The 26,459-nt window shown below is 41.4% G+C and overlaps 1 protein-coding gene across 6 annotated transcripts; it reads left to right on the forward strand.

Annotated features, from left to right (window-relative positions):
* The first annotated feature begins 69 nt into the window (after positions 1-69).
* Positions 70-25,422, forward strand: tnk2a (tyrosine kinase, non-receptor, 2a). Of its 6 annotated transcripts, none has more exons than XM_014336748.2 (22): positions 70-541; positions 2,046-2,115; positions 9,662-9,824; positions 9,979-10,049; positions 10,336-10,536; positions 11,272-11,421; positions 11,831-11,926; positions 12,144-12,325; positions 12,411-12,537; positions 12,635-12,781; positions 12,934-13,028; positions 13,401-13,595; positions 14,249-14,340; positions 14,452-14,496; positions 14,579-14,814; positions 17,118-17,321; positions 17,417-18,036; positions 20,155-20,293; positions 20,886-20,981; positions 22,798-22,925; positions 23,488-23,544; positions 24,087-25,422. In XM_014336748.2, the coding sequence occupies exons 3-22, from the start codon at positions 9,662-9,664 to the stop codon at positions 24,091-24,093; spliced, it is 3,051 nt and encodes a 1,016-aa protein (XP_014192234.1). In that variant the 5' UTR covers positions 70-541; positions 2,046-2,115; the 3' UTR covers positions 24,094-25,422. The 6 variants fall into 6 exon arrangements, 4 of the variants coding, with proteins under 4 accessions (XP_014192234.1, XP_014192235.1, XP_005932208.1 ...); XM_014336749.2 differs by having other exon boundaries at positions 70-435; XR_001336679.2 differs by lacking the exons at positions 70-541; positions 2,046-2,115 and adding exons at positions 4,254-7,521; positions 23,651-23,814.
* The last annotated feature ends 1,037 nt before the right edge of the window (positions 25,423-26,459 follow it).

The following is a 26,459-nucleotide window of genomic DNA, read 5'->3' on the forward strand; positions in this document are numbered from 1 at the left end:
GTAAATCTTCAATTTACTGAACTAGTAAATTGAAGATTTACTGAACTAATTTTCTCATTAATAATTTTAAATTTCAATCATGACTGTAGCTTGTGTAAAATAATTTTAAAAAGACAAATTTGTTTTTAGAGAAATTTTTGGTGTACCTCAAGCGTTTCGCAAGCAACCCTACATCGGACAACCGATATAAATCAAATACTTGCCTCCAATTTAATGAAGTAATGGTAAAGTGTGTAAAGAGGACGTAAAAATTAGCGGGAAATGAAAACTAATGTAACGTGTGCTTTTATTTTGAAAGTTGAATTTCTAAACAAGATGTGCTGTTATTTTGGCGAGTTCCGTCTTCTGACGTGTCGTGACGCTCTGAAATCCCTGCACGCTCACTGGGAAGCGTCCCGGAATTAACGGAGGAAAGAGACGGAGAAAACGGTTCAGGTGAATTTCACAGATACCCGATAAACGGCACGGCTGAGTACGGCGGGCAGAGTGAGGAGTGACCGGAGGAGAGGGACTGTCCCCTCCGGAAAGCCCGTCGTTTTAGGTCGGTACGATGGGGGTCATCTCTGTTGCTCTTTCTTGGATATGGTTTTTGTGCATGTTGTACCAAAACAAACACGTTAAGTTCATAAATAAAAAAAATTACAAGCGAACAATAGTGGAAAAAGTATAAAACAGTGTAAAAAGGGGGTGTAATATTATTAGCCTTGGCTCTTCATTGTATTGGGACGAGTGTGTGTCCACTTAGGGCTAATCAGCTTTAGGCTGACTGACTGAGAAGATGAATTAAAATCTTTTCTGCTCTCAGCATGAGAGAGATGCTATCTGCTTACTCTCAACTGTTTATCTGACTGATTTAACTTTATGTGGAACTTTTACAAAAACATAAAGCAATCTTATCTTTAGTCACAAATAAAGGGCCAGCCCACTATATGTACATGTGAGTTTATCAGTGTGCAGCTGCACTAAATAGTCTTGCAATGTCTGGTGTGGTTCTGCAGGGCAGGGATGTTATTTTACACTGTGGGCCGCATGCAGCCCACTTGGATCAGAACAGACCTCTTTCTGTCAGTGTAAACTACACGTTCAATCTGAGATATCTCAATATAAGAAAAAAGAAGTGCAGTTTCAGCAGTAGGGCACAGTTTTTCTACACAATAACAAAATGCTGTAGTAAATGAAAGTAACCGTTACCACTAAACTTTGGGCTTAATTTGTAAGAAATAAGCAAAAGGGTGAAATTACAGAAAAAGTTCTGGGCACAGACTGTTCTGTGGTTACAAAATGTATTATTTGTTTTGAAATTTCAACAGTCGATAGTGAAAAAACAATAACTTTTATCTGATTTAAGTCTTTATCTACTATTTAAAGTCCAAAACTTATGTATCCTTCACATTTTCCAAAGCCTTCCAGGGGGCCTGAGCTTTGCCGTAGCGATTCTGGACCTGGGCCTTAGTTCTGACACTCCTGCTTAAGAGGACACATTAGACACTACCGTATAAGTAGAGAAAGATTACAAACACAACTACAAAACACATTCATTAGTCATTTTTGGACTAGTGAGCATTTGTCAATCAGCCAGTAAAGTAACAGCTGTGAAATGCAGAAAATCCTGTACACTATGAATTCAAACACACCTCCTGCCATATGTTAATGAGATGCAATAGTGTGAAAGACTGTCTATGATCACTTGAATTAGTATTCAAACAGTTAACAATTTTAAACCCTAAAGTAATCATTTTAAACTTTAAAATCTTTTTTTAAAAGAGTTCATTCTCAAACAATTGACTTTTTACACTCTTTCTCAGCGATGAGGCAGCAGGTCTGTCTGAGCCTCCCCCGTGGTGACAATATGGGCACAGCCTGTTCCTGCGTGCTCGTTTTCACCTCCTGCACAATTTCTACCGGCTGTTGCTTCTGAGAGTTTTTCTGCTGCTCTCTTCACAGCAGCAGATGGAAATTTTTGTTGAAGTGTTTTGTTTTTTTTTCCTTTCTTGTTAATAGTTTTGACGCTGACTTGCTCTCCGTCTCTCTTTAACTTTGTGTAGATGTGGAGTCCCTTCGTCCATGGCTGCAGCCAGATGACCTCCAGTGACTCCACCAGAGGACCCCTGCAGGGTGTGACAGATAAGCCAAAACATTATGACCGTTCACAACCAATTCCACTAAATGCCTCAAAGTAACTGAGGGTGGTCTCTGCTGCCTCAGGTTACCTTTAGAAGTGCAGATCTTTATGGTTTGGAGCTGTTTGGACTAGCACTGTGTGTATTTGGAAGTTGGTTATGGGAATAAATATTAATGTACATTCTCAGTTCCTACTAATTATTAATGCCTCATCTCTCTCAACACATAGAACCATCAGATTTCGATTCACTATGCAGTAACATCTAGAAAGAATCTGATTGTTAACAGCTTCATTTATTAGCATGGAAATTATTCCAAATACACTGCATACCTGGATTGGAAACATACAGTTAAACATTATGAGTGATGGTTTGGCCTCCCCAGTAACATTATTGAAACTAGAGACTTTATAAAGGAGAGACACGAGACTCAACAAATCCTGAATATGAGAAGTTTGTAACTCTAATAATGGCCGTCAACCTCACCTGTCTCCCAACAGCCAATCATATTGTTGCACTGACATATATCCATTTGTTATGGAAGTAAAAAATCAGCTGAGTGTCCTTATTCCTCTCAGCTTCCTGTGTCTATGGGATGAGCCATGAGTCATTGATCATATCCTAACTTTGGACTGAGCTGTTAAAGAAGCTGTAATGTGTAACTTTCAGCATGCGTGGTAAAGGTATAAGCTAAAGCTAAAAAAAACAAACTCGTGCAATATTTATATCCTGCTGACCCTTGAAAGTGAGCTTATGGCTCTCATTCATCTATTTAGTCGCCTAGAGAATATGACCAAAATGTCTGTGGTAAGATTTGTTTCTATAAGGAGTTTGCTGTGACAGTTATATTTTACTCTTTTCAGTAGGGCAATATGGCCAAAAATATTTATCACAATATATATTTGAACATTTGCAATAATGATATAACTGACGATATAATTGACGCGAGACAAAAAACTTTACAACTCCGCAACTTTATTAGTGCAAATAACCCCCATCAATGTATTTTTACTTAAACAAGCAGCTGTTTTTTTTTATGTGCATTAAAGTTATATAAAAATGTAACAGTGCAAATGCAAATTCCTTGCTGACAGTTTGACCAAAAGGCATTTCCGGTGGAAATTGGCCGACATATCCTGAGCAGAACCATGTATAATATCCACAAAACTTAAGGTTATACAGGTTATACACACACAATACGGTAATATTATGTTGAAGCACAGTACGTATCACTCAGCGAGGCTCCTGACTACGGTAGCCATAATGCTCGGACAATCCATCAAGCGGTGCGGCTTCGTAGCTTCAAAGTTGTACTAAAACATTTTTTGACAGATTTTCGAGCGCCGTGTACCACATAAAATGGGTTCGAGGTCAGTAAGCACAACCAGAATTCATACATAAGGCACTGTCGATTTTTCAGAAAATCAAAGAATTTTAAGAGCGACTTAGATTCCGAAAAACACGGTAATAACGACGGGCCGCAAAAAATGTGCTTTGTTGTGTATCTGACGGACGAAAGCCAAACCAGTTCCACACCACTGAAGTTGCAGCATTTTTACAAACCAATTCTGGTTCATCCGTTTCATTTAACGATCTGCTTTCGCCCTTCTCATTCTCCGTTGCTGCCTTACTTTTTCTGCCATGTGCGTATGAAAACAAAGGCACTGCACATGCGCGTTTTACCCATATTCTATCGCCATATTCCATTTTCTTATCATTCCTTTTTTTTTTGCGCCTGTCCCGTTTGGTTCTTTTGCCATCAGAAATCTTGTCTAAAGGTGAGGAAAGATGCCCAACGGATTTACTTTACCAAATTGACCATCCCAGCCTTGCTGTAGTGGTCTATTTGATTCACCTTTTATTGTTTATTTTATTTATTTTTTATTTTCACTTGCTAGATATGGGACAGACTTGAATGAGGAAAAGAAAAGGGAGAAAAGAAGAGGGGGAAAAAACTGTGGAGAAGAGGGACGGGGATAACGGGCAAAAAAACAAACCAACTAAATAAGCAGACAAAAAAAATACATATATCGATCACCTGGATCACCTGTTGAGAAAGAAAAAAGAAAACAAGCAATAATAATAATAAACGAGAGCAATAGAATAAACAACATCACGATGATATATGGGAATATAACAGTAAATACCAAATATTAAACATTATTGTGCAGCACGTAATATCGACATTTTCTTATCATTCCTAACGTTATACCAGTATTATGAACTGTATGATATGGCCCAGCCCTACTTTTCAGTTTACTAATTTTCATCTGTTTGCAGTAAGACCAGCAATATTTCACCTGCATTAAATCACAATCATGTTTACATTTCCCTTCTTGACTGGAACATTTGGATCAGTTTTAAATCATATAACAAGCGATTAAATTACACAAGATCATGAGAAAAATCATGTTGACACCTCATGACCCTGATGAAGGCCACAAGCCGAAACGCGTTGGTCAATTATTAAAGTTGTTCATCTTCCTTCAAGTGTTGCTGGAGTTGCTGCATTGTGGCCTCTTTCACAGAAAGAAACCAAAACCTCAAACTTTTTATCTCATTAACTCTAGTGACCAAATATTTGGTGTAACATTTGAATTAGTTATGACATTGCAGAAGAAAACTGTTGTTTTCTTTCCAAAGCACAGGCTGAATGAATCTCAAAGCTTTCTTTTCCTGCAGTGTTTTTTTCTTTTTCTTTTAAGGTGACTTATATCAGAAATATTGAAACACACAAACAAATATGGCAGGAAATTCTACCAGGTGCTGTTGAATTCATATCATGCTCTGCCTAAACCAGGACGGGGCAGGGATGAAATATGCAGAATAAATCCTGATCTGTGCACGTTGACAGTCCCGATTGAATCTCAGATATCTGATGCTAAGATGAGAGAAAAATTAAGCAGCCACTTCCCTCCTATTGCCACTGAACATAAGCTAAATTTAGCTCTCCTATTTTTGGACCATCACCCTCAATAAAACACATGATGCCGTGCGGAGATGAAAGATCTGCTTCTGTCCTCATTTAGGCCGCAGATGCGCCCACACACTCATACATGAGCATGAATGATCCAACCAGTGACTTCATGCACCAGTTAGCTCATCTTGCTGTCACATGTTGCTAATAGTAACAGCCCAGTTTCTCACATTTGCCTTTCTTTCATTTTTGAATTACAGCAGGATCTGCAGCACTGCACTTCAACACTGTTAACTGCTTTAACTGCCAAACAAGATGTACTTTGATATACGTAATCAGATCAGAAACTGTATATGGCAGCCCACCCACTTCTCAACCAGTTCAAACAAAGAAAAAGCCACACTGAGATCCTTTTATGTTGATAATATAAATTCAAAAAGAAAAGGAGTGAAAAAACAATCAAATGTTTTCCACAATAATTAGAGCTGCATAGAAAATAAATTATCTCATGGAGTAATTGATATTCTGATTTTCAGATATTATATCTGATCCAGCATCCATATGTTGTTGATAATCGTGAAATGTTTTTGTTTTTTTTTTAATCTAGTTAAATAGCTAAAACATCTGTTTTAAGTCTGCTCAAATGAATTAAAACTGACTAATAAATTCTATTTTGCTATAAACAGTATGAGTGTACACAGTAAATGCATAAAGGCTATGCAGTGTTTGCTGCTGATGTTAGGATTGCACCTAGACATGACAGGCAATGTAGCTTTTATGCACAATTGTATATTTATTGCAAGTGAACTCTTTAGGAATATATATAAAAGTGGGAATGAGTGATATTCCAGATAATTTGGGTAATGAATGCATATTATATTGAACCTTGAATAAATAGGCTACGGTAGCAGAAGACCACACTGGGTTTCACTGTTGTCAGCTAAGAACAGGAACAACAGCAAACTGAGGCTTCAATTTGCACAGGCTGAGCAAAATTAGACAACAGAAGACTGGAAAAACATTGCCTGTTCTGATGGGCCTCGATTTCTGCCGTGACATTCGGATGGCAGGTACTGAATAGGGTGTAGCAGTTAAGGTTGGTGGTGGTGTAATGATGTGGTCTAGGCACACTTTAGGCTCCTTAGCCATTGTCCTTTCCATTCTTTGCCAGTGTTTTTTTGATCAATTAAACTAATTAAATAGTGATTAAATGCCTCACAGAACTATCTTAATTGCTTGTTGTGAGTCAAGACAAATTACGGTTGTCTTGACTCACAGCAGGACTATAATTTAAGACTGCTGTAGTAAAAGGAGGATTGTGACTTCCATCTGCACTAATTTAAATTCAGTGGTATAGCTTTATTCTGGGACACATCTCTAAGAGCAGGAGCAAGACCCCCACCCCCCGAGGCTGGGGTGGAGATAGCTTGTAATGTAAATTTTGCAGATATGCAGGAACTGTACACAATCTGAAGCAGCTTAAATAGCGCGCCCTATATGAGATTTGCTAATTGGATGTGCGGAAGCTTATCAGCTGAGGCGTCAGCTGATGTGATCTGGGATTGAGATCAGCTGATCTGCCTGGATTGTGACTGAGATTGACCTCATGATCTGCCTGAAACAGTACTGTGCTCGGTTAATATAGAACAGAGAAAAGCAGGAAATCCTCTCGTCTGCCAAACTGCAATCAGTGACTGTTTCACAGTTTTTACTTGATGAGAGATTTCAGCAACGTTTCTGACACTTCCTGAAATTGATGGCCACATCACGTTACCATCTTTTAGAAATGTTCTGCTTGTTTGGGTTGAGCTTGGCGCCTATGCCATCTGCATGTCAGAATCTATTAAATGCATGCTGGGAACTGTCTCCATCTCCTTTCTCTTCAGCCTGACCATCCATCTGTCCACCTATTTGTATCTGCAGTCTTTCCCCTCCTTCCTCTAAGATCTCCCTCTTCCACTCGCCCTCTCATTAGAGCTGCTGAATTATTTAACATCAGACAGTGGGCTTGGCTGCTGAGCCAGAAGGAGATGAAGAGGAGAGGAGGAAAAGCTGGAGAGACGGAGAAGCATGGAGGTGTCCGATACTGCGGGAAGTCGTGAGTCAGCAGGGAGAGAAAGGAGCAGTGGGAGGGAGGAGTGAAGGAGTTTATAGATAGCTTTAGGTGATACGACAGGAGAGAGTGGCGTCAAATGCCTCCCGGTGCGTTTGTGTCCGTGTTTGTGCATGCGCGCATCGATTGAGCGGAGAAGGTCATGGAGCTGAGAGGAGATTAGCAAACTAGACTCGGAGTAGGGGGAGCGCGGCAGCAGAGCTAACGCCTCCTCTGAATAGCGCAGAAACAGGAGGGCTCAATACAAAAAGGACAAGAGGAGCTGTTTCAGTATGGGGGAGAGCTATATGTACCAGCGACTCCCCTACACCAGAGGAGAGGGGGAGGGGGAGGATGAAGAGGCGGGAGACAGGAGTGTCGGTGGACAAATGGTAAAGTCTGAAGTTGTGGGTGGATGTGCAGCATCTCTTCTTCTCTGGCTGTAATTACACTATGTCTGTGTCTTTTTGTTCAGTGTTTTTCTATGAATATAAGTGTGGGTGTGGGGATGCAGGTGTATTGATCTTGGGTCTAATCTTACAACAGACACCAGATTTCATTTGATGTCTGTTTAAATTATTTAGTATCCTCATGGTTTAAAAAACAGTGTCTACTTTGTGAACCCTGTAACTGCACCAGTTATAAGTTAAACCAAAATACTTCATTCTGAATTCAGTTTTGGGGTCTAAAATTACCCAACAGCAATTGACTATAAAGCAATAAATTAACAAACAAGCAAACAAATGTATTCCTGCCACTTAATTATGGAAGCTTGTTTCTGCAAGTCTGCAGAGGTAATATCAAGTTAATTTGGGTTATTGTCTCAAAATTTCATGTCAAAATTTTGACTTACTGATTGAGTATCTCAAAATTTAAAGTTACTTTTGATTAAGTAGGTCAACATTTTGAAATTTTAACTTACCTCTGCCTGGATTTTTTTTTTTTTTGTTTTGTTTGTTATCTTTTTTAATTGTGAATGGCAGACAAAAGCCTTCACACTTAATGTTGCTTCCGTTAAATTTTAACCATTTTGTGTTGGGGTCCTGAATCCAGAGCGAACCTGCTAATGCTAGTCTAATGCTTAAGTCATGGTTCCACAATTGGGGCTGTTTGAACATGCGTTTGCCTATGGAGAGGGGATTTCAGCCAATTCAACATGTTTCTGTGCGTAATGTGCTGCTCCCAAGGGTAAAGTTTAGTTTTGCAAAGAGCTCTATGACAGCGCTGTATTAATGCGTTTACATCTTTTAATAGTTTTGAAATATTAGGATGAAGCTATACAAAAAGCAAGAAGCTAGAGCTAGTGGTTGTTTACCTTAGCTTAACAAAGACTGTTAAGTCAGCCAGACTCGCGCTGCCTATAGCTTATAACCTTTAATTACCTTGAGCACAACTCTAGAATAAGCAACAAACTGCAATGTGTATGGAATGATCATGGTTACATCTGCAGTTACAGACAAATGCTGTAAAGGTAACGCTAACAAACACTCTAAAGATCTAATGAACATTTTGTATCTTTATTAATTATCCAAGAAAATTGTCACTTCACTTATTCTGCCTCAACAAACACAGAATATTGCTAATTAGATGCGATTTACTTGGATTTTTCTCTTTCACATAGAGCCTGGCTAGCTCCTCTTTTCTTGGCTAAATTAAACCACTGTTGGTTTTTAGGCTTGACATCAGTGAGTGAAGTTAGTATGTAAGAGTGACATTAGATTAAGGCAAAGTAAATGTTGTAGTATATTGTCACAGTATACGGTATACAATTAAAGCAATTAGTTAAGAGGAAATTGTAGTTTGCTTATCATGAAATGGTGCAAAACTGGTTTTAGTTAATAATTTAAAGTCTGTGAAAAACTTTAAAGGTCTTTCAACTTGTGAATCTGTGAATCTGCACATTTGCTGCACATGCAAAATGACTCCTGCTTCGAGACACAAATTCCAGCCTTAAGGGGTCTCAAGCTAGTGTACTCCTCGTGTCTGCACAAAGCCTGGATAAGTGGGAGGGCTGCGTCAGGAAGAGCATCCAGCGTAAAATCGGTGCCAAATCAAATATGCAGATCTATCCACTTTGGCTACCCCTTGGGAAATAAAGGAGCAGCAGAAAGTACATTTTGCTGGGGAATCTGCAAAAAAAGATGAAACAGTAGCGTCCTAAACAATTGTCAGAAAATGTGTTTGTTGAATCTTGAAAGTCATTTTCAGGAGTAAAAATGCCCCAAATTTTCTTACTCCAGCTTCTTAAAATATGAGCACTTACTGTTTTCCATTCTTGATGCTTTTCCAGATATCTAATCATTACATTGGTGCTGCAGATGTCACATCCCATCAGTCATTTTGGCTTTTCATAGCTGAGAGTAGCTCCTGCACTTAGAGCACACATTACAGTGTGCCCATTAATGGGGTCCATTAACATCACGCTCAGTAATGGAACAATTCAATCGCATAAGCAGAGCTATGTTAAAACTGGAGGCTGTTAACAGCACTGTATGCATCCTGATGCAGGTGAAATGTGTGTTTGCTGTGCAGATGCAGTGTGAGGAGGGCACAGAGTGGCTGCTGGAGCTGCTGACAGATGTGCAGCTGCAGCAGTACTTCCTGCGAATCCGTGATGATCTCAACGTCACACGACTCTCACACTTTGACTACGTCAAGAATGAAGACCTGGAGAAGATCGGCATGGGACGCCCAGGTACCTCTTTAAGTGTTTTTCACCCCAAACCTATGTGATAAACAGGTAATCTAAACAAATATCAGATGTGTCTGTGTGTTGTCTTTTAGAAAAATACACTATAAACATACAATAAAATCCAGGTTTATTTGTGTTTGTGTTTTTGCTGGTCCAGGTCAGAGGAGGCTCTGGGAGGCAGTCAAGAGGAGACGAGCCCTTTATAAAAGAAAATCCTGGATGAGCAAGGTGCAGTACCTCTCCTGTCCTGAAAGTTGCTCAAGCAAGGCTGCAATCTCACAATATGATATTCATGTATAAGCTGCATTTGTAAAAATGTCTGCTTTCACCCTCAGGTATATTTAGGAAAAGGAATTTTAGTTTGTATTGATGTGGCTTTGATTCTAATTTTATTTTATTTTTTCATGTTATGTCACATGGTCTATGTGTGTCTTTTATCAAAATAGGTTAATTTAGATTCATTCAGATTCAAATCAAGCGTGTTCGCATGCATAAGAAGTTTCTGGCCCTGCAGGTGTTTCCAGTGAAACGACCGGACGCTGACACACAGCAGCCCCTCGGGGCAACGTCTGCCGCGGCCCCGGCCAGTAGTGAGTCGGGGGCCGCGCTCACCTGCCTGATTAGAGAGTCGGAGCTTCAGCTGTTTGAGCGGCTTGGAGACGGGACATTCGGGGTGGTGCGGCGAGGAGAGTGGACTGCACCCAACGGCAGAGTGGTGAGATGAAGAAACACAGTATGAGGCAGCTGAGAATGTATGACATAGAGGCTCAGGGTGTGTTTGCCCACAAACAAGCCACTTGGGTCCCATCTAGGCTAAGCATGTGGGTCCCATAGCAGTTTATCCCTTTTGGGCCTGTAAGAAATATATCTGTGGGCAACTAGTAGTCTGCTTGCATGAGAAAACCTACGTAGGAGGTAGAAAGGGCGAAGCTGCCATGGGCTCTGTGTGCACACCAACTAGGGGCCCACGTAGGATAAATGTGGGTTTGCAGCCCCACAGTTCACCCACAGCTACCCACTGAGGGCCCACACTGGCATGTTGGCTGGTATATTATTTATAAAAAAAGAAACATTATACAAGGAAATGTGACTATTCTGGAGAAGATGAAAACACAGAACATGTTTTAGTACACAGTCAGAAATATGAGGCTGAGAGAAGGTGACTGATTCAAACCATTTTAGTAAAATGAATCTTATTGATATACTGAAAAAGAAGTGAATGTTATCAGTCCAATCTTTCATTTTCTGAAATATCACGCGTGTTCTGCGGCCCACTGTGGGTTGTGTGGGTCTGCCCGCAGAGAGGCCACACATGCCCCAAAAGGACACATTTGCTGGGTATTTGTCACTTCCTCTTAAGTTAGAGCATCCCATTTGAACTCCACAAGGTGATTTACTTATTTATTTTTTACAGAGGTTTCTCTAATATCATCTCTCCTTTTCTTTGTAGTTGTCAGTGGCAGTAAAATGCCTGAAATCAAATGTACTGGACTCAGACGGTCTGGATGATTTCATCAGAGAGGTGAATGCCATGCATTCACTGAGCCACCAAAACCTCATCCGCCTGTATGGCATCGTCCTCACACAGCCTATGAAGATGGTAATCCATGAGACACACACACACACACTTATAAGAGGGAGTTTGTCCTCTTTTTGAGAACTTGATTTATTTCCAACAGTCGATACATTGTAGCTGCTGAGCTATCAGATGTTTTCAGTGAATGTTTCAGAGCTGTTAAGCTCAGTTTAGCCTGCAGGAGTTTCTGCTGCCTCAGGTCTGGCTACTTTAGAATAGCCCTGAATATAAGATCAGTGTTTCCCACACACAGAGGAAATTCAAGTACAAAAGAGTTCACACAGTCTACAAGTTAAAGATTTGCCGCTTCCAGATGTAACATATTTTTTAAAAAAGCACTGAAAAACAGTACAGACGGGATATATATTTTAAAAGCAGTGCACAAAACATAAACACAATGAGCTCTGAGCACATTTTGTTTGTTGGAGTGTAGGTGACTGAGCTGGCTCCTCTGGGCTCCCTGTTGGATCGGCTCAGAAAGCGGCAGGGTCACATCCTCATCTCCTCGCTGTGTAACTATGGCGTGCAGGTCAGTTAATACCGAAAGGAAAAACCCCCCACAATGAAATTCAGTTTTATCACACTGTTCTCTCTATTAGATTTTCTTGAGTACAGTTTCCATAATATTTGTACATTTGTTTAAATTTAAATGTTTATTTGTTGGAGATACAGCTCTATTTTATGACATTTCCCATGTGTAAGAATGCAAAAATGCTCCCATCTGTCACTCCACACCTTCTCCACAGGTGGCCTGTGGGATGGCTTACCTGGAGCAGAAGCGTTTCCTCCACAGGGACCTCGCAGCCCGTAATGTGCTGCTGTCCACCAATGAAACTGTGAAGATCGGAGACTTTGGCCTAATGAGGGCACTGCCTAAACACACCGACCAATACGTCATGGAGGAAGGCCACAAAATCCCTTTCCCATGGTGAGAGTGACTTTTTTTCTGTCGCTACATACTATCTGTGTTTCAGTATCTCAGCGTCTCAGTTGTTTTTCACCGATCTCTCCAGGTGTGCTCCAGAGTCTCTGAAGTCTCGCACTTTCTCTCACGCATCTGACACCTGGATGTTTGGGGTCACCCTTTGGGAGATGTTCACCCACGGACAGGAGCCGTGGCTGGGTCTGAATGGGAGCCAGGTGCATCTTTGAACAACCCTCCGCCATAAAAAATAAAATAAATGAATTATTCATTAGCTTCAGCTAATCACGCCATTATTTATGTGTGGGTTTACAGATCCTTCACAAGGTGGACGTGGAAGCTGAGAGGCTGTGTAAACCAGACGATTGTCCTCAGGATATCTACAATGTGATGCTGCAGTGCTGGAGCCCCAAACCTGAAGACAGACCAACTTTCATTGCCCTCAGAGACTTCCTGCTCGAGGTAGCACAGTAGTTTAAGTAAAACACTGTCGATCGTAATCACTAAATGTGCTTCAGGAAACGATTCTTTGTTGGCTGCAAGTATTTATTCCATGTCTAAAGGCTGTCTTTGACTCTGCTGGTGACACTGACGACACTGTGTGTGCTCTGCAGACCATGCCCACAGATATGAGAGCCCTGCAGGACTTTGAGGAGGAAGACAAGCTCCAGATTACAATGAATGATGTTATCACCATTATTGAAGGAAGGTCAGTGTGTGATGTTTTGTTAGCTAGAACATGCCTGTAAGGCATCCTTTTAGCCTGATTTTGAGAGAGCAAGCAGTTTCTTAATCAGGTTAGTGGGTTTGAGAGTCGTGCTTATGTAAGTGCCTACTACACAACGGATCTCCCGTTGAAACTGGATTCCTTACATTGTAGAAAATTACTGCAATTATAATCTTATGACTTCCTTATCACATTAATATGCGTGTGTGCATCGTATATATTGTATGTCTGTAACTACCTAACTACTAAATTAAAACCCAGAAGTTGGCAATTAAGAACGTGTACTGCTACAAGAATGCACATTACTGTAGGACAGTCACCACGTTGTTTTCATACCTGTTTGTGTGTTTTCAGGGCAGAGCACTACTGGTGGCGAGGTCAGAACAGGCGCACACTGCGTGTCGGTCAGTTTCCCCGTCATGTAGTGACGTCAGTCGCCGGTCTTTCCGCCCAGGACATCAGCCGGCCACTTAAACACTCTTTTATACACACTGGACATGGAGACACAGACCCCCAGAGGAGCTGGGGACACGCAGACCGCATAGACAGGTTAATGATACAGTACCTACAGTAATGTAGTGTCATACAGTGTGCTTTGTCAGATGTGACTGTGCTTTCTGCGTCCATGGATGGCTGTAGGCTGCTGGGCTAATGTTAGAGTCCCACCACAAGTCCAGAACGCAGAAATAGAAGACTGGAAGAATAGACTCTTCTTTAAAACAGGTTAGGAAGGAGGATTTATAGATTTGTGTTATTTACATTAGGATTCCACAATGATAAGGCAGGAGAACAGATAACAGTTCTAAAAAAAAAAAAATCAGTTTGAAAGAAGAAAAATCACATAAAGACAAAGCACTAAAATTGCCTTTTAACTGAAACCATGCATGTACTATTTTAAGACTGCCTATACTGCAGCTCCCCACTAGAGGGCAGCTGCGTATCATGCATAGTTTAACAGATGTTTTGCTGTTGAGCTTTAGAGGATTTTAGAAGACACGTCCACATCACTGCACCGTTTGCAACAATAGAGGAGTAGTGAAATAATTTTACTGATGTTCCAGTACCTACAACGGGATTATTAACATGTTATTAACAAGTATGTTTATTAGCTTCAACCATCTTCAGTATGAGTTAAAGGACGGGACTTGGACTTATTTTCAATTTTAAACTTTTATTACATAAAAATGATTTTCTTTCCTTAGCCTGTACTTGGGGAACCCCATGGACCCTCCTGATGTCCTGGGAATGGATTCAGGCATTGCGAGACCGACCAAACTTCCCAACCGTGCCAAGAGTAAATTCATTTGTGCCGTGAGACTGTATTTTTGCTGAATAGTGATCTAACTTTTCTGTTACACCGATGCATGTCAAATCGAACCTAAACGCCTTTGTCTGTTTTTATCAGAGCTACCTCCCCCTCGTCCACCCCAACCTGCCGTTCTGCTCAAGAGTGAGATTTTTTCTTTAATCCTTCAAACACATGCATGTCAGTAGAAGCAATTATCTAAATCTAGAGTTTCATGTGTGTCCAGAGCCGTTCTACGACTCTGTGATGGACGATTACGATGACGAGGAAGACGCCAGCGCGTCGTCTGGGTTGAAGAAGCTGGGAGCATCCCTAGGTCTGAAGCTTCGGCCGTGGGAGGGGACAGGCGTGCGTTCAGCCAAGAGCGAGGTGTCGCTTATTGACTTCACCGATGACAGTTTCAGCTCTACCACACCTTCTCCGCTCACTGAGTCTCGGCAGCTGGATGAGGACACCCTAAAGGTAGCTCAGGCCTGAGTCAGACTGTAATAGTTGATGCTCTTACCCTCATTAGTAAGAGATTTTTTTTTTAACTTCACCTAATGTGACTTCAAGACTGCATTGACCAATATGAGTCCCATTTCCCCTTTCATTATGGCCTAGAACTGTCTTTTAATGAACTGTTGAGGGTTGATCAAGCTGAGGTTGGCATGATTCTTTTCTTTCTTTGAATGTCACCCACTCCCTGAGTGGAACCATCCTGTAATCACAGCAGAGGGGTCTTATATTCCCAGCTCATCTGGAGAATTAGCCATCTGATCTTTTCAGTTCACCCTCTACAACTAAACAATGATTGTGATGTAGTTCAAAGGTTTTCAAGACACGAGGGACCTTACACGGCCACATGCATGGCAGTATCCTCAATCAAGTGTAGGTGGTGCACACACAGCTTGAAATCTTTGCCAGTACTCACAAATGATGAGCTGTCTTGTTTCCCAGAGACAGTGGTCCAACCTTTGGCCTAGAAATGTCATAAATAACCCCTTCCACTTGAATTCACCCAAGGCGCGTGCAATGTGATGGATGATCAGTACTTATTGATTGATAATGTACACGTTCACGCTTTAGTGGTCTTCAGCGGAGTTGCACAGCAATTCCACCTCATACCTTCAGTCTGCCTTCGATCATCCTGACCAAGCTGCAGCTTCATGATATTTATACTGACGTTTTTGAAGTAAAAGTAAAATTTATTTATATAGCACTTTTTAAGACAGGAAGCTATTACAAAGTGCTTCACATGGGAATAGAAAAGCATTTCAAACAAATCAAGTCACTTTTAGTGTCACGTCACATTACTGGTACACTGGTACAGCACATGTGAGCAAGCTTCACAGGCAACAGTGGTGTGCAAAAAATACAAGAAACATAAGAAACAAGCCAAATATAAGAGCAGGAATGTGAGAATTATAAGAATAAATATGTACAATTTTAAGGATGTATGCACATTAGTAATATCTATGCCAAAGTGTGTGTGTGTGTGTGTGTGTGTGTGTGTGCACATACATATATGTAAAATATACAGAGGTCAGCAGTCTGAATATTGTGCACAAAAATGGCATATATGTACATTATGCAGTGCATAGTGTTGAAGTTCCGGTAGGTGAGAGTGAGGTGTCTATCGAGTGTTCAGCAGTCTGGTGGCCCGAGGGAAGAAGCTGTCCCTCAGTCTGCTGGTTCGGGACGGATACTGCAGTACCTCCTGCCTGACCGAAGTAGTTTGAACAGTTTATGGCTGGGGTGACTGGAGCCTTGATGATCCTACCCACTTTCCTCAGGCAACACCACCACCTCCAATTATCCTTTCAGAACACAGCACCACTCTCTGGAGAGCTTTGCAGTTGTAACCGGTGCTGTTGCCATACCACGTGGTGATGCTCTTAATGGCACAGCAGTAGAAGGTCCTGAGGATGTGGGGGCTCATGCTGAATCACTTCAGACTCCTGAGAAAGAAGAGGCACTGCTGCGACTTCTTCACTGTTTTGTGTGTACTGACCATGTGAGATCCCTCGCCAGATGTCGCCTAGGAAACGGAAGCTGCTCACTCTCTCCACAGCAGCGGTGTTGATGGTGATGGGAGTGTGTGCTTCCCTACACCTCCGGAAGCCCACTATCAACTCTTTTGTCTTTGTGAGTTTGAGGGTGAGATGGTTGTCTTGGCACCAGTGTGTCAGGGCGCTGACCTCCTCCCTGTAGGCCGTCTCATCACCTTTGGTGACCACCACCACCAAATAAACAATATAACAATATTGAATAATTGAAACTTGTGACTCAAACAAAACTCTAACCCTGGAGGAGGTGGACCTTAATAGGTCAACCAGAAATGACCACTTCCAACTTCTGGGTTCTGTAATAGTTCTTTAAACAGAGCTGTACTGTTAGCTAAACAAGGTTAACTTAATATCTTGGCTTGAACATTAAAAAGAAGAAAGAAAGAGGATATCCAGACCTTTGCAAAACAATTTTTCAGGATTTTCTGGCTGAAAGTCAGGTTTTATTGACCAACAGTGGGTAACTATACATAAATAAATATAAATGTAATGATGATTTGGTACCACATTTGATGGAAATCTGTGCATTTTCTGGTTATTTCTGAAGAATTAATAAGGACAAATATGAGTAATTCAAACCCCAGTGAACACAAAGAAGTAATATTACTGCAGCAGTGATGATTTCCTTTTGGCTCTGGCTCAAACTTTGTTTTTGTTATGCAGAAAAAATCTTAATAACGTTGGATAACTTTTCCTTGTATCTATTTGTCTTCTCAGGACACTCCCTCCATTCTGGACTGGCCTCTCCCCCAGCCAGCGTACGATGAAGTTACTGCAGAGGCTGAGGATCAATCAGAGGACCAGGAAGTGCGGTCCATATACAAAGGGTTGACTGAAGAAGCTTCTTCATCCGCTGGTGGTGGCTTGACAGGAAGGAGCGAATCCCAGTCAGCTGACCTCTTCCAGGAGCTACAGAGGGAGGTAGTGAAAGCTGTATTAATGCCATTCGGGATCGATTTTTACTTTTAAATTATCACCCAAGCTAACATAAAGCTGCTGTTTCTCTGTTGATGTAGGTGATGGTGAAGCTGCAGGTTCCAATGGCAACAGGCCGCTCCCTCCCCTCCTCCCCACTTCCCATGCCTCTGGCTCCTTTGGGCCAGCACCGACAGATCCATCTTCCCCCTCCATCTCCCTCGTCTGCCTCCTCCTTTGCCTCCTGCTTTGAGGACAGGCCTGTGCTGCCTCCTCGCAGTCCCGTCCCTCCTCTGCGTCCCTCCAAACACAACCTCTCCGCCCGTGCCATAAACCCAGAAGCATGCACCAGCTCCATTTCACTGGGCAACGAAGATGACACACCCCCTCAGATCCCACCCAGAGACCACGCCTTTTCTCAGCCAGGCTCCCGCTCCTCGTCACCTGTAGCATTGCCACCTCCTCCTCTCGCCGTCTCGCCCCGTCGGGCATCGGGACTGCTGGGTCCACTCCTGTCCTCCAACTCTCCATCGTCGTCTTCCTCTTTGCCTCAAGCTTCATCCCATTCCTCACGCTTAGGACTTCCTGGCTCATCGTACTCCTCCACGTCCTTACTGGATCCACTCGCCTTTCGTGAGGGGCGTGGCCTTTCCTCACTGATTGACAGTTCGCAGAGCTCTGCCCCCGTCCCACTGCCGGAGAGACCAGCTTTCCTGGAGAGGTGAGTTTTTCATGGAGGCAGATTTTTATGGGTGGAGAGCAAAAAACGAATTTGTTCCCTTGATAATTTATATTTCTTCCAGAGCATATATGTATAAACAAAAAATAGTCCTCAAATGTAATGTTGGGGTAACATATTTTTGCCAGCTCAGTGTTAGAGATTTTTATGGCTCTGACATTAGCACTGCACCCTACAAAAAAAAAGGATTTGAGGACTTAATAACATGGGACCAATCAAGTGAAATGGTACACGTTGTGTTTGTGCATGTGAGGGATCATCCAATTAACCCCAGCATTGCGTGACACTAACTAAATGGCACGTGTGCTCCTTCTTCAGCGCTTACTGACTTTACACGGATATATTTATTTCCAAATTTCCCACAAGGTAAATAACAAGTGACAAATACCCACTATTATGTGAATAACACCTAGGTAGAAATGTGACATAATTTTTATTTATTATTATTTATTTTCATGAAGATCAGGAGCTAAAGTGAGTCATCAAATCACTTGGCATGAGGCATTGCTATTTTATTAGCATTTGTTGTAATAGAATATTTTTTCAGCTTGTTTGAATTTGTCGTCAAGCTGTTGAAACAAAGCTCACATCTGTGTGCTGAGTTCAGGGGGGACCCCAATACAGAAAACAAGCAAGTTTTTAAACCAGATACCAAAGACAAAGAGGAGCTGGCAAGTGGTTGCGCTCACCAACCACTTGCCAGTTTGGACCTCGTTTGTCCTTCATAGCATCCTTAAGTCTTCATACCATAGATTAACGAGGAGCTGGAAACATTCCTCAGATATTTGGGTCCATATCGACATAAAAGCATCACACAGGTGCTGCACATTTGTGATGCCAATCTCCTGTTTCACTGCACTGACGTGGTGACTGTGGAGGCCACATTTTACTCATTTTCATTTTGCAAGATATACTCATGTATGCTGTGGTGTTTAAGTGACACTCATTTGGTGCCAAGAAAATATAATCCACATCATTACACAACCACCACCAGCCTGAACTGTTGATACACGGCAGGATGGATCCATGATTTCTGACCCTACCATCTGAATGTTGCTGCGGAAATATACTCCTCAGACAAGGCGCCAGTCTTCCAATCTTCAGTAATTCAGTTTTAGTGAGCCTGTACAAACCGTAGTGTCGGTTTCCTGTTTTTAGCTGACAGGAGTGGACAGGAGGTTTGACATGCAGTGACTTCAGAGATGCTCTTCTTCATACCTTGGTTGGGATTGGTTACCGTCGTCTTCTGATCAGCTCAAAGCAGTCCGGCCTTTCTCCTCTTTAAATAAGATAAGATAAGATAACCTTTATTAGTCCCACACGTGGGAAATTTGTTTTGTCACAGCAGGAAGTGGACAGTGCAAAAGTTATGAGGCAAAAATTAGGATACAATAAGAATAAATACAGTACACAACTGTACAGAATAGAATAAAATAAAATACTATATACAGTAGAATAAAATAAAATAAATATACAATAAGATAAAAATAGAATACAAATACAAATACTATATACAACTGAGTAAAATACAACGATGACAGAAAGGATTATTGCACTTAGTATTATTGCATATGTATGGATGTGTGTGCTGATTAACCAAATGTAACGTACAACTGGAACAAGACACAGAGGAATCGTAAATAAATGTTTTATAGTTGGAAAATGTCGTCAGAGACTTATTATTACGAGAATTTCTTCAGTGCAACAGTAAAATTTCAGATGTCATTCACAGAGAAACATCATCAGCTAAGGGGCGATGGTGGCTCCAGAGTTGGCAGTTTGTCTTGTAATCAGAAGGTTGCCAGTTTGAGCCCCGGCTCGGACAGCCTCGGTTGTTGTGTTCTTGAGCAAGACACTTCACCCGTTGCCTGCTGGTGGTGGTCAGAGGGCCCGGTGGCGATAGTGTCTGGCAGCCTCGCCTCTGTCAGTGCGCCCCAGGGTGGCTGTGGCTACTGTGTAGCTTGCCATCACCAGTGTGTGAATGTGTGGATGTAGTGTAAAGCGCTTTGGGGTCCATAGGGACAAAGTAAAGCGATATACAAATACAGGCCATTTACCATTCAAAATAATTCATATGCCATATTTCATGTTTCTTAACAGATACGGAGCAGCCAACATGGCGGCAGTCAAACCTATGATGCAGCAGCACCCTAGTGGAGCCAAACCGAACACCTCCTACAACAACAATAACGGCCGAGCTGCAGCTCCCAGCATTCAACGGGAACAGAGCATCACACAGGTGAGGGAGATCATAAGGAATGTCACTTTTTCTATTAAAACAAAAAAGTCATAACTTTTATTTGTTGAGAGTCACAGAAATGACAAACACCGAATGCTGTTGTTTTCCACAGGCAGACAAATTAGAGTCACTGATTTCTAGATAACACATGAAAAGCTAAATTGTCCCTTTTTATTGAATTCACATCCTTTTATCAACAAAGCTTTTAATTGCGAGAATGTAATGCTCAAAAAGCTGCAGATTTGAATCATATTCATATGGTTTTAACATTACCTGAGGAAGAATAATATTAAAAAAGAAAATCATTAACTTTATTGCTAATTTCATTGGGACTGCGAATTAGGGAAAAACTTCAAAGGGCTTGTGGCTAATTTAAAAACAGTTTGATTCATTGCATAAGTGACTGAGAGTTTGAAAAGAAGGAAACCTGCTCGTTTTGTCACTTCTTCTCTTTGTACAAGCATGGTAACAAATGTGCCCACGCAGAGTTACTCTCTGAAATAAAAGTAGATTTCTTTTCATGTGTATCCATATGACAGTTGCACTTCTTTAAAATGCAAACATGACGTTAAGTTTATTGTCTGATTGTCAGGTCCAAGGAGCTGTGCACGGTGTCACGATAGAGGAGTGTCAGGCTGCTCTGCAGAGCCACGAGTGGAGCATCCCTCAGGCCATAAACCATTTAAAGGTGCAACTGTGTGTCTATACACTTTCCTAGTTTATTTGTTGCCGTTAACAAACAATATATAAATGAATCAGAGCGCAAAAAAGTGACATATTAACAGCTATTAAGTGTGTTACTGACCTCTTGCAGTTACTGATGGACCATGAACTGCTCTGTAAACTGTGTGATCCAACACAGCAGAAAATTGAAAACAGAATTGCTGAAAAAGAAAAGAATCAATGTGTTGCAATAGCCGAAAGTCCAGACCTCAGTGGGAAGGTATGAGAGCTGTGCATAAATGAATGCACTTAAACCTCAATGAAGCAACTATTAAAGAAGAGCGGGCCAAAATTCAAGCTTGTGATGTCAGATACTGATAAAGTCCTACAAAAAGCGATTACCGTATTTCCCGGACTACAAAGCGCACCTGAATATTAGCCGCACAAGCTAAAATCAGGCGAAAATCCTGTTTTGTACATACATGGTGTTTCAATGTTGACTTATCATATGTAAGAGAATATGCACAAAGGGAATTGTCAGGAAAGAGATGGCCGTTTGGAGACACACCCCTTTTATTAATATTTTGAAAAACAAGTTATGGGTACATATTTGCACATGTAGTACATAACAGTAACCTACAGCACACCAGAAAAATAGATTCGGACTACCTTTTAGGCTCAGGTGCAGTGACACGGCTTTAACAAGAAGAAAAGTCAGTCATTCACCACCATCTTTCTCTTCTTCCTGCGCACTAAAACCACCAAAGTCCTCTTCTCCAGTGTCGGATACAAACAGGCTCAGGATGGCTTCGTCATCCACTCTCCGCTTCTCTCCTTCGTTGTCACTTTCAAAACCAAAGAAATCCTTGTTGTCAGTGTCAGAGTCAAACACCCTCAGAAGGGCCGTGGCGGTGTCCTCCTCTCCATCATGCAGCAGTCCAGCCCTTCGAAATCCGTTGGTGATCGTGGATGTTTTCACACTTTTCCACGCTGTCAGAATCCACCGGTGGAGTTGGGCATAACTTGCTTTTCGCAAGTTTATCGCCGCTCATCATCCACGCCTCCCGCTGAACGCGTAGCGCTACTTTGAAGTTTGTTTTTCGCTCTACTTCGTACGGCACTACGTTGCCTGGCGGACGGACATGTGACCAACATACCACTCTTGAACCCCGATCCTTCAGCCAGGCAACGTAGTGCCGTACAACAGCGGAACAAACAAAACAAATCGTCTTACGATAAGACAAAAATCATGGACAAGCCATAGAAAAGCCGCACCTGACTAAAAGCCGCAGGGTTCAAAGCTTGTGCAAAAAGTAGCGGCTTATAGCCCGACAATTACGGTACTTCAGATTATTGCTGCTAAAGGTGTTTCTACAAGCTATTAAATCATGGGGTGTACTTAGCTTTCCACATGCTGATTCTATATTTTGGCTTAGTCTTGTCACATAAAGACAAGACTAATAATGACACGTTCAACCATAGAACTGAAAGAGGGTTGTATACCAGGGATTGTAAACACACACATTGAGTTAAGGAGGTTACTGATTGTTTTTGTCCTGTGCTTTTAAAGGTCTTATTATAATTAATGAAATTGGATTAAATTGTTTTCTTTCAATTTTAACATTTAAGCGATTCAGTGGCTCTGCTTTTGAGAAGTACATAGGTAGCTAAAGTTTATTTTCATCATAAAGGTTAGGATGTGGGAGCTTTTCTGTTGCTAAAGAAAGCCAGTGTTCATGCTGCAAAAGAGCATCAGAACAGCAAGAAGAGAGTTAAATGTAGTAAAAACAATGATGGTAAATCACGTGTCTAAAATGCTTCTTTCACCATCTGCGCTGTAGGTGGAGCAGCTGTTTCGGCTGGGGCTGCGTTCAAGAGCCGAGTGCGAGGAGCTGCTGCAGCATCACCAGTGGGACCTGGAACATGCCAGCACGGTCATGCTGGACACATACGGACCACATCGCAACAGGTAATCAACAGTAAATGGACAGAAAAGAGCGGATGCCCACTTTGTTTTTTGTAGTACTGAGCTCTGAGTTACTACTGTGTGTAGCGGCTGATGTCTCTCCCAGGTTGAAACCTGCTTTTAATGTGCCGCTAAGTTTGTCAGCATGACATGACAGCACAAGCACAAATGTGCTAACGATCCATCTGCTTCCTCCATCCTCCTGTTAGACTGCTGCTCCGGTTGCTTTTAAGGAAAATTTTATACACTTCTTAACCTGTGGCTGTCAAATTTCTGACTTGTTGACACAGTGAAAAAAAGAACTTGAGCTAAAATAATCTCTCAAGTAATTTTCTTATTTTAGATTTTCAGTTGGTCATGTTGGAAAGAGTGTTTGTAAAAAAAATAAAATAAAACCTCAAGTTCTCATTTTTACTTTTATCTAACTTTATGGATTTTGCTTTTGTCATTCATTTATTTGTTGTCCACAGTAAGCGTCATTATATGTCAGCTCAGACACAGCTGACACTCAGCGATCATTGTCTCATCAAAGTAATAAACTTTTGTCACCTGCTACTGTCACTAGGGGGCAGTGTCAAAAGTATGTGGAACCGCTGAATGTGGAAGATTTTTGGAGCCAGAGGTAAATTATCCACTAAGACTTGCAGGCTTGATTTGTAAAATACAGACACAGACTCCTGCTATTAAGTTTGCAGTAAGATAAAGTATCTGGATTTCTGTTTGTACAGTTGACTACACTGCAAAAATTTAAAAAAAGGAAAACATAACAGCACAAACGTGGTCAAGAGGAGGTCAGCAAGTCATATTCTGCTGTGGTGACAGCTAACAGAAAACCAGCAGCCTCGTAAAAATCCATCTGTCATTCATGCATCCCCAATAAAAATGTGAGCAGGTGAGCTTAGTTAGAAATATGAGTAAGTGTGAACAGGAAATGTAGATGTAGAGGCAACATGTTTATTTGTTCTGTAAGTTTAGGAATTTTAACACACGATTCACTGCTTTTTTTCTAACCAACCTCCAGTGGCCACTACAGGAAGTGCAGTTTTTGGCTTCATTTTTCAGCCCTGCTTAGAGCTTAAACACTCAGCATTCAGCGATTGTTTGCTGTTGTACAGAATGCTAAACAAAGAAGCTGATATTGTACATTGTTTTTCTGCTTCTTAGGAAGTGAGAGCAGGAGGACAAATTGAGCGGCAGTCACCTTCTGACAAGCTCCCGAGCTCATCTGGATCAGCGCGCTGACACCGAGTCGGCAGGATGACTCATTGCTCCAAAGACCAGAGATGCTTTTTAATGACCATTAAAAGGCGTCTCTGAAGCAGCATGTGTGAATACCTGCTGCTACCTGTGTCACTCACATGCATGCTCACTATAACCTAAAGGAGCAGCTGTTACATGATTCACAATATTTACTTGAACAGTTGTTATTTATCTTTTTTTTGGTTGTTCTTTTTTTTTATCATTGCATTAATCCAGAGTTTGTTTCAGCTGGTAGCTGCTGCAGACGTTTTCTGGTTGTGAGGTTGTTGTAGAGGCCTGTGTGTGTGTGTCTGCGTGCGTGTGTGTGCATAAGCTTACTGTAATGTCAAATGGCTTTTTGCTGTCAAAAAGAATCAGGGAGGTATGAGCTGGCGTATAGTTGCACTTTTAGGAAAAATATACAATTAATGTTGTATAAAACATTTTACCGAGCATGTCAACAAAGATGCTAACTGCTGGTCAGAAGAACAATCTATCAGTGAAGTGAAAATGTTGATATGACTGAAGGCATATCAGATATTATTATTATTACTGTATTTTTGTGTCTTAAAGGGTCCACGTGGAGTTTTCGTGTAAAAAGGCATTCAAAAGTCTTGAAACCTGCATTCTTCACATCCCAGCATGTCGTCGTCTTTCCTGCTGTCGCTGGCAAATTGCAATGTGAATCGTAAAAACTGCTTCATAGTGCTTTGAGAGTTCAAGAACTCCACAGGTTGCCTTTAAGCAAAACATTTCTGGCTTTACAACAGCAGGAATTCTGAGTGATGTCTTTAGTTTTTATTATAGGAATATTCCTACCTTTTCCTCGTGGATACAGGGTATTAGTCAAATCTCTGCAAATTAGATATCTACTGCTACTTTAAACTCATGGTTAGTATTTCTTACTGTGATTCTGCTGTATGATAATCATCATGCTGAAGAACCTGTCACGCACTTGATTTAGTGGGCTACTGCTACGTGCTGTCGATGCCAAATTTCATAATGCGTGTGTGCAGATAATAAAATTTTAACAGCTACATGGAAAAGTTTCTTTTTTTTACAAAAAAACAAACAACAAAACTGGAAAATTAAACTTCAGACAGGTGGTAGCAGCTTGGTGAATATGTTTATAGCAGTCATAACTCAGTATGTGTGAAGCATTCAGTTAAGTTCAACTATGAAATCTGTTTAATGTGACACTGACTATAATGCAAATATGGCCTTCGTTGTTTTATAATAAACTGTAATCTCATTTCTGAAAGCTTTCCTGTGGTTATTTCATTAGTTGGATACAGCGGGAAGACTGGAAGACACAAAGCGGAGATGGAACTCTACATATGTGGTTGGCAAAGATGTTAAGGATATGGAAGTCTGATTTTAATGGGATAAACTAATCCTTTGATTAAATAATGTCAAATTAACTGAAAAAATCCCCCTAAAACTATTTTGTTTACACCAGAGCAAGTGGACCCTGAAGCACGATGTGACACTGGAATCAGGCTAAGAGAAGATGTAAGGGAATGGGAGCATGGGTCCTGAGGCTGCGTTCTCCGAGTGGTAAAAGTGAGTGGGCAGGTATTAAAGGTATCTGATGTGTGGCCTCGACACAGGAAAGCCAAAATTAATCCCTGAGATTGTTTCCTCAGGGAAACAAAGACCTAGAGGTTTCTCTAGGGAGCTTGATACCAGTAGTAGTGAGTGGATGAGCCAGCATTTAATGGGCCCGAGACAACTAGTTTAAGCTGAGATGTCTAATGAATTATGAACACCGTTTGTAGGTGATTTGAAATGGGCTGCAGAAGGTATCACACTGCCAACTTCAAAACATCCAATGAACCTGGGTGACAATCTTTTGGACTTGGTCTTTGATGGAATATCCTTTTATGCTGTAGGAGGTCAGAACAGTCTGTCAAGCATTTGTTTTGGTTGACTCTCAGGAGTAAGGCTTCCCTTGCAGTTCTCCAAATCCTGCATGGAGTTGGATGGAGGGACCACCAAATTCTCCCTCCAATGCTAGGAATCAGGAAGGCTGACAACCTAAAGAACACTCAAAAGTCACTGTGTTGTGTGCATATTTTCTCCATGATGAATGAAAGCTCCAGATGGTGTTGCTTTCAGTTCTTGGTTAGGACCCAGTCGTGTGGCTTTTTTTTTTTTAGGTAACCCAGACGAAGCATATTCATGTGTCAAGAATAGAGCCGAAACCCTTCCACACCTTGAATGGCCTTAGCCCCATATCTTTTCAGTGGGTATATACACGCTGTAAAGTGATCTGGTCATTGTGAAGCCTTTTCTCAC

The sequence above is a fragment of the Haplochromis burtoni genome, unplaced genomic scaffold (genome assembly GCF_018398535.1).
Source record: "Haplochromis burtoni strain Fernald_Lab_line unplaced genomic scaffold, NCSU_Asbu1 Contig_155, whole genome shotgun sequence".
NCBI classification, from domain to species: Eukaryota; Metazoa; Chordata; class Actinopteri; order Cichliformes; family Cichlidae; genus Haplochromis; species Haplochromis burtoni.

Bases quoted from the DNA above. Each gene is read 5' to 3' on its own strand.
- tnk2a (XM_005932146.3), top strand. From the start codon at position 7,423: ATGGGGGAGAGCTATATGTACCAGCGACTCCCCTACACCAGAGGAGAG. The intron at 14,497-14,578 runs GTGAGATTTTTT...ATGTGTGTCCAG, and splicing joins ACCTGCCGTTCTGCTCAAGA to AGCCGTTCTACGACTCTGTG. The intron at 20,294-20,885 runs GTGAGGGAGATC...TCTGATTGTCAG, and splicing joins GGGAACAGAGCATCACACAG to GTCCAAGGAGCTGTGCACGG.